Genomic DNA, 6706 nt, shown 5'->3' with positions numbered 1-6706 from the left:
AAAAAAGAAAAAGAAAAAGACCATGCTTGCTGGTGATGGAAACTGGTGAAACCTCCGAGACTGGCCCTTTGTAGCGTTTTATGTCTGGGATTGAACTCACCCCTGTGGTTCAATGTTCAGCCAAACAATAAACAGGTCTGTAAAGTAAACAATAGGTGCATGCTTTAGAATCATCGGCTATTGGAGACTAAATGGGCATTGTTTTCCCAAGGACACCATTCAGAAAGCAGGAAGGGTTAGCACAGGAGGAGGAACAGGAACAGGAAGCAGAGAAGGAATTGGGGTAGATGATGCCACTTTGTGGAGATGGTAGTCAATGACATGAGACAAAGGAAGTAAGAATTTTTAAAGGAAAACACATTTACTCTACAAAACACCACCCCACTCACAAATAAGATAAAATCAAAATAAAAACAGAAGCATCAACTCAGGATAGAGGCAGGAAGAGGGGTGAGGACCATACCTCTGAATCCATCTTCTTCATTCAAGAGGCCGAGAAGGATCGCTACTCTCCTCGTGTTGCGTGGAAAGCGCTCGTTGTGGTCTCTGAGCATCCCCACAGCACTCTGCACGCAGCTGCTCAGGAGTCTGCTAGTGTCCAGGACCTGCAGCCGTCAGTACAATGCCGTGAGATGGCATCTCAGGGTCGACATGCAGGAAGCAGAGGTGATTTTCCATGTAGAGATGACGCTGGTGACCGACCAGCTGCTCCTGAGAGTCCGCCCACGTCCCCTGCTCATCAGGGACTTGGTCAGAACAGAGCACAGTTAACAGGGAGACCTCAGGAAACTCTGAGGGCCAGGATTTCACCTACAGTTGACTCCAGCACCAAGGGAGCCCTGGAGGCTCCAGGGCTCAGCACTAGCTGCAAACCGTGCGCGCAATGGCCCGTGACCACCAGCTGCTCCTTAGGAGAAGAGACCTGGCGATCTGCCCCTGAGAAGATTTTAGCCTCAGCAAGAAAGCCTGGGGGGCAGTTCTACCCTGTCCTGTGAGTCAGAGTGGACCTGACAGCGCTTGAAACAGCAACGCTGCCAGCACCAGTCGTCATGAGTCAGCTCTTAGTCCGCATGCCCCGTGTGTAACAAGATAGAACGGCTCCACAGGGCTTTCAATGGCTGGGTTTCAGAAGTTGATCCCACGGCTTCTTCTGAGGCTGCTCTGCATGGACTCGAAAGCCCAGCCTTTCAGTTAGTAGCCACACCCCCATAACCATTTGGCATCCTCCACGGACTCCCACTATCTGGAGTAGAGGGGGAAAGGAGGGCCCCAGCATGGCCCAGGGGGCCCTGGAGGGCTGGTGCTTACCTCAGTGCTTCTGGGCCCAGAGGCTGCCCCCTCCACCTCGGCAGAGCTGTCCGTGTCCATTCCCAGCTCTGCTGTGTCCCCAGGTCCTTTCAGCTCTGTCTCCATCGCCTCCTCCTCCTCATGGTCCCCTGTCCCGTGTCCCATCTCCACTGCAATGGAAGCAGAGCCAATCAGCCTACGATGCACACAGGGACCTCAGCAGCACTTCCTGTGAGGACACGTGCTTAGCACATGCCCAGGCTGGCCAGAGTGGCCCCCAGATGAGGCGATGTTTGCCATACAGACAGGACACAAGTTGAGTTCACCCACTCAGGGTGGCTCCCCCCTTCCGCCTCCCAGGGCTCTGTCAGAGGAGCCAAGACAAACAGACACCTTCCAGAGGGGCTCTCCCCAAAGATCTCCGAGGCCAGTGACAGCCCCCTCTGCCAGCCTTGGGGAGCAGGTCAGGGTGCTGTGGTCACTCCCCGATCAGATAGGTCAGCTCAGCAAAGGTCTGAGCTGCTGCTGCAGGGCAAGTGCTGGGAGCCAGAGGGTACTGAGGCTGGGTGGCCAGCACCCACGGTGCACAGCTGCCCCCACAGCACTACCTGTCGGGCCCCATCCACTATCCTGGGTCCCCAGAACCTCCGCTCAGCACTCACCCTCAGGCCTGTTCTGTGGAGCGAAGAGCTGGCTGATGGAGACATGCTGCAGCTCGGTCACTTCGGAAACCATGGTTGCTGACCTGTGGAGGTCGTCGATGTGCAGGCACTGCCACAGCCCTGCCAGAGAGAAAGCCGGGGCCCTCTTGTCGCTTCAATACTCTGCTGTGAGGGAGGGGCACCTGTCCTCCATGGAAACCCCTGAACGTGCGCACATGGAACCCCCCTGGGCATGCCGGGCCATGGGAGTCGGCGTAAGTATGTGATGCTCTCATGTGTCTGCCAGTGTGTAATAATACGGGAGGGAGACCCTGCAAAGGTTTGCCCCCACCCCCATTACTATTTTTATATAATTATTACAGTAAACTGCTATGCTCCTGCTTCTGGATGCCAATTTTCTTATGGGATAAATAGTGGATGGCCCACTCCTCAATTAAAGTGGAAGGTTTTCAGATAGCATTTCTCCCTGTCCTCAGTAAAATGAAAAACAAACTAACAAATCAGTGCATTCAAAGCAGTACTAGTAGGAATATCTTTCCTGAATCACTCATATATTGAAAATGTGAGGAAATGAGAGAACCATCCAGTGTTTATGTAGCAGCAAACTAAAGGGAATTCTGAGTGTAATACCATCAAGTCCAGTGATCAAGGTGGTTTTTGTGTGTGCGAGTAATTATTGGTAGGAAATCTACCTGCATCTAAAGAGATTCTTGAGGTTAATATTCGATTCTTACACTTGTACAGCATTAGAAATAGAAATAATTTTTTAAATTATTTATTTATTCAATTTATTCAATTAATTATTCAACTTAGAAATAATTTTTTTAAAACCTTAATGAAATGTATTTACTAATACTTTGGTCTTACCTCCCTGGAATCCCACATAAAATGTTCTACTCCCCATCCGGGACAGCTTTGTGATGAAATAGACCAGGATACTGCTCTTCTTTTCCTGAATCTTGTTGATCTCATTGATGACAGAATACCTATTAAAAGATCAAACAAACAAACAAACAACATCAACATTATTAAATGTCTGAAGGGTATCCCAGTAGTTAGTATGTTCAATATCATATCACATTCTGACATTTGGTTTCTTCCGAGCTGGGGCGGGGGGTGGGGGTGGGGGGGGGCTGTTTTATTTTTAACTTTGAATAAATTTTCAATCTCCCTCAATCTTCTGTTCTTCCAGAATGAACCTAAGTGCTCATCCAGTCAGTTCACTGTCTTTGCCCCAGTGCTCTGAAGGGGCATTCATTTATCAACTAGAGACACTGCCACCCCATCTTTGGCAGACTTGCCCTGATGCCACTAAGTGGAGGCCTAGCTGAGCTTTCCGTTTCAGGAATGAGATTGTATGGGCAATACGATTTCCTCATGCCACCCAGATCCCAGTGCTACCCACTGGGATCTAATCAGTCCTGAAATAGGGTTTCCAATGCTTGAAGAGGTACAGAAATTACTTTATCTCAGAGATAAGGAACCACTGGGTTTTCTTTTGTTGTTCTTGTTAGGTGTTTTTGAGTGAATACCTACTAATAGCAGTCCTATATACGACAGAATGAAACACTGTCCAATCCTGCCACCCTCACATGTGTGAGCCCATCGTTGCAGCCACTGCGTCAGTCCATCTTATGGAGGACCTTCTTCTTTTTCATGACCTGCTATTTTACCAAACATGATACCCTCTCCAGGGTCTGTATCTCCTGACAGCAGGTCCAAAGTACACAAGACACCATCATTGCCTCTAAGGAGCATTCTGGCCCTACTTCTTCCAAGACAGATTTGTCTGTTATTTGGGCAGTCCATGGTATTTTCACTATTCTTTACCAGCACCATAATTCAAATACATCAATGATTCTTTGGTTGCTCTTATTCAGTGTCCAACTTCTACTTGCATATAGGGTGATTGAAAATACTATTGCGTGGGTTAGGTGCACCGTAGTTCTCAAAGTAATCTCCTTGTCTCTCAGTGCCATACTGTGGTGGCTTATGTGTTGCTGTGATCCTGAAAGCTGTCACTGGTATCTCAAAATACCAGGAGGGTCACTGAAGGTGAACAGGTTTCAGCAGAGCTTCTACACTAAGATCAGACTGGAAGAAGGAATAAATGGGCTGTTCCCTTCTAAGGGATTAGCCACTGCAAACCTTGTGGACAGCAGAAGAGCATGGTCAGATATAGCGCTGAAGGCGGAGCGCCTCAGACTGCAGAGCACTCCAATATGACAGCGGAAGAGCTGCCTTAAGACGGAATCAAGAAGCGTGGCATGGGTGGAGTAAAGCTTGGAAGACCTTCATTACTCATGTGTCACAGCTCAAAACAAGACTGAATAGCTCCAAACACCCATTACTAATAGGAATGTAGAATACATGCAGCATGAATGGTAAGAAAATTGGAAATAAAATAAAATGGAAGGCATAAAGATCAATAACCTAAGGTATTAATGAGCTCAAGTGGTACTGGCCATTTTGAATCTGACAGGCATAGGGTTTACTAAGCCACGAATGATAAACTCAAGAGGAAGAGTGATGCTTTCATTGTCAAAAAAGACATTTAAAGGTCGATCTTGAAGGACAATACTGTCTGACAGGATAATCTATAACCCTAAAAGAAAGTTCAGTCAATACACCTATTATTGAAATTTATGTACCAATCATTAAAGTTGGTGGTTAAGAAACTTAAAAATGTTACCAACTTCTTTAGACTGAAATGCTATCAATATGTCTTGATAGCCGTTTAAGTGAGGAATCAACTAAGTCCACATAGAAGAAGCATACCAGCCTGTGTGATTCAGGCATTACAAAGAATAAAATCCAAATCTTGAGGTGGGGATGATACCAAAGTCTCACTTCTAAATACTCAGTTTTCAGAACATTATGGATAATAGTGGAAGCCCCAAATCTACTTGCAGGGTCCCTGTACTGATTGAATCTTTGCTGAATCCCTACTAACCAGAGTCTAGGAATGTAAATAGCCTTAATATCAGACAAAGAACATTGTGAAGTACATTTTAGCAACTGTTGTCAGGCTGGCTTGCAACACCTTATTAGACCTCTTTTTTTAAAAAAACTATTTTAAAATTTATTCTGTTTTTAAAAAATATTATTTTCTGCCTTTAAAAAATCAATTTATTGGGGGCTTATACAACTCTTATCACAATCCATACATACATCAGTTGTATAAAGCACATTTGTACATTCATTGCCCTCATCATTTTCAAAACATTTGCTCTCCACTTAACCCCCTGGCATCAGCTCCTCATTTTTCCCTTCCCTCCCCTCTCCCCCCTCCCTCATGAACCTTTGATAATTTATAAATTATTATTTTGTCATATCTTGCACTGTCTGACGTCTCTCTTCACCCACTTTTCTGTTGTCTGTCCTCCAGGGAGGAGGTTATATGTAGATCCTTGTAATCGGTTCCCCCTTTCCAACCCACTCTGCTTTCTTTTCTATTGAGGTTTTTCTTTAAAAAAAAAACATTTTTTCAGATAGAATTATTCTTTTATTTATTTTTTAAAAATCATTTCATTGGGGGCTTGTACAACTCTTATCACAATCTATTGTGTCAAGCACATTTGTACATTTGTTGCTATCATCATTTTCAAAACATTTTGTTTTTACTTGAGCCCTATCAGCTTCTCATTTTCCCCCTCCCTCCTCCACCCGCCCTCCCTCCCTCATGAACCCTTGATAATTTATAAATTATTATTATTTTTTCATGTCTTACACTGACCTATGTCTCCTTTCACCCACTTAAAAACCAATTTTATTGGCATTTAAGTCACATATCACCCAATTCAGTAGTTCAATCATATCAAGAAGATTGAGGTTTTTCTGTTTTATTTGGTCATTGCTGTAGTCCTCTTTTGGTTTTTGTCTTTGTTTTGTGTGTTTTTTTCTGTCTAGGGGTGTTTTTTTCTGTCTTGGGAAGACTGCAATTGGATTAAAAATTACCCGGAGGCACAGAAGAGGAGGTGGGGCAAAAATAGGGAGTCAACAGCAATGAGTACAAGAAGGAAGAAAATGTTCCAAGTGGATTGTGGTGAAGAAAGCACAACCCTTCTTAATGTGATTGAACTACTGAACTGTAGGATACGATAATTATATTTAAAAACTATTAAAAGAAAAAAGATGCATTGATACTAGTTGGCACATGAAACACAAAAGTTGGAAACAAATAAAAGGAATGGTAGTTAGAAAATATGGCCTTGGTATTAGAAACGAAACTAGAGATCACATCATACAATTTTACAAGATCAACCACTTTTTCATCGCAGCTACTTTTTCCAACAACATAAATGGTGACTACTATACACATGACCTTCTCCAGATGCATTGCACAGAAATCAAACTGATTACATCATGGGAAGAAATCATGGAAAAGCCCGATCTCAACAGGCAAAGCAAAGACACATTACTGACTGGACCAGACTATCAATTGCTCATATGAAAGTCCAGGTTGAACTTGAAAAAAGTGAAAACATCCATAAAAGTAAAAAGATGACTTTGCATATATTCCACCTGAAGTTCGAGAACTAATGAAGAATAGATTTGACTCATTGAACATTAATGGCATGAGACATGGTGAGCCGTGGGTAATATCAAGAACATCATGCATGAGGAAAGCAAAAAGTCATTAAAAAGAGAAAGAAAGAAAAGATCCGCTGAAGACAAAGCGGGTGAATAAGCAAATGTGGTGAAGAAAGCTGATGGTGCCCGGCTATCAAAAGATATAGCGTCTGGGGTCTTAAAAG

The 6706-nt window shown here is 44.1% G+C and overlaps 1 protein-coding gene across 1 annotated transcript in view; it reads right to left on the bottom strand.

Moving 5' to 3' along the window:
- The window catches only part of LOC101642691 (E3 ubiquitin-protein ligase RNF213-like), a 128770-nt gene that overhangs the window by 59540 nt on the left and 62524 nt on the right, over positions 1-6706 (bottom strand). The window contains exons 28-31 of the mRNA XM_045299521.1: positions 2817-2935; positions 1950-2069; positions 1309-1457; positions 459-605 (exon numbers count right to left, since the gene is read on the bottom strand). Of these exons, the coding sequence (XP_045155456.1) occupies positions 459-605; positions 1309-1457; positions 1950-2069; positions 2817-2935 (535 nt within the window). The remainder of the gene's footprint in view (positions 1-458; positions 606-1308; positions 1458-1949; positions 2070-2816; positions 2936-6706) is intronic.

Source organism: Echinops telfairi, unplaced genomic scaffold (assembly GCF_000313985.2).
Source record: "Echinops telfairi isolate 266 unplaced genomic scaffold, ASM31398v2 ScPeMD7_7458;HRSCAF=8496, whole genome shotgun sequence".
NCBI classification, from domain to species: domain Eukaryota; kingdom Metazoa; phylum Chordata; class Mammalia; order Afrosoricida; family Tenrecidae; genus Echinops; species Echinops telfairi.
This window is presented reverse-complemented; position numbering and strand designations above follow the sequence as displayed.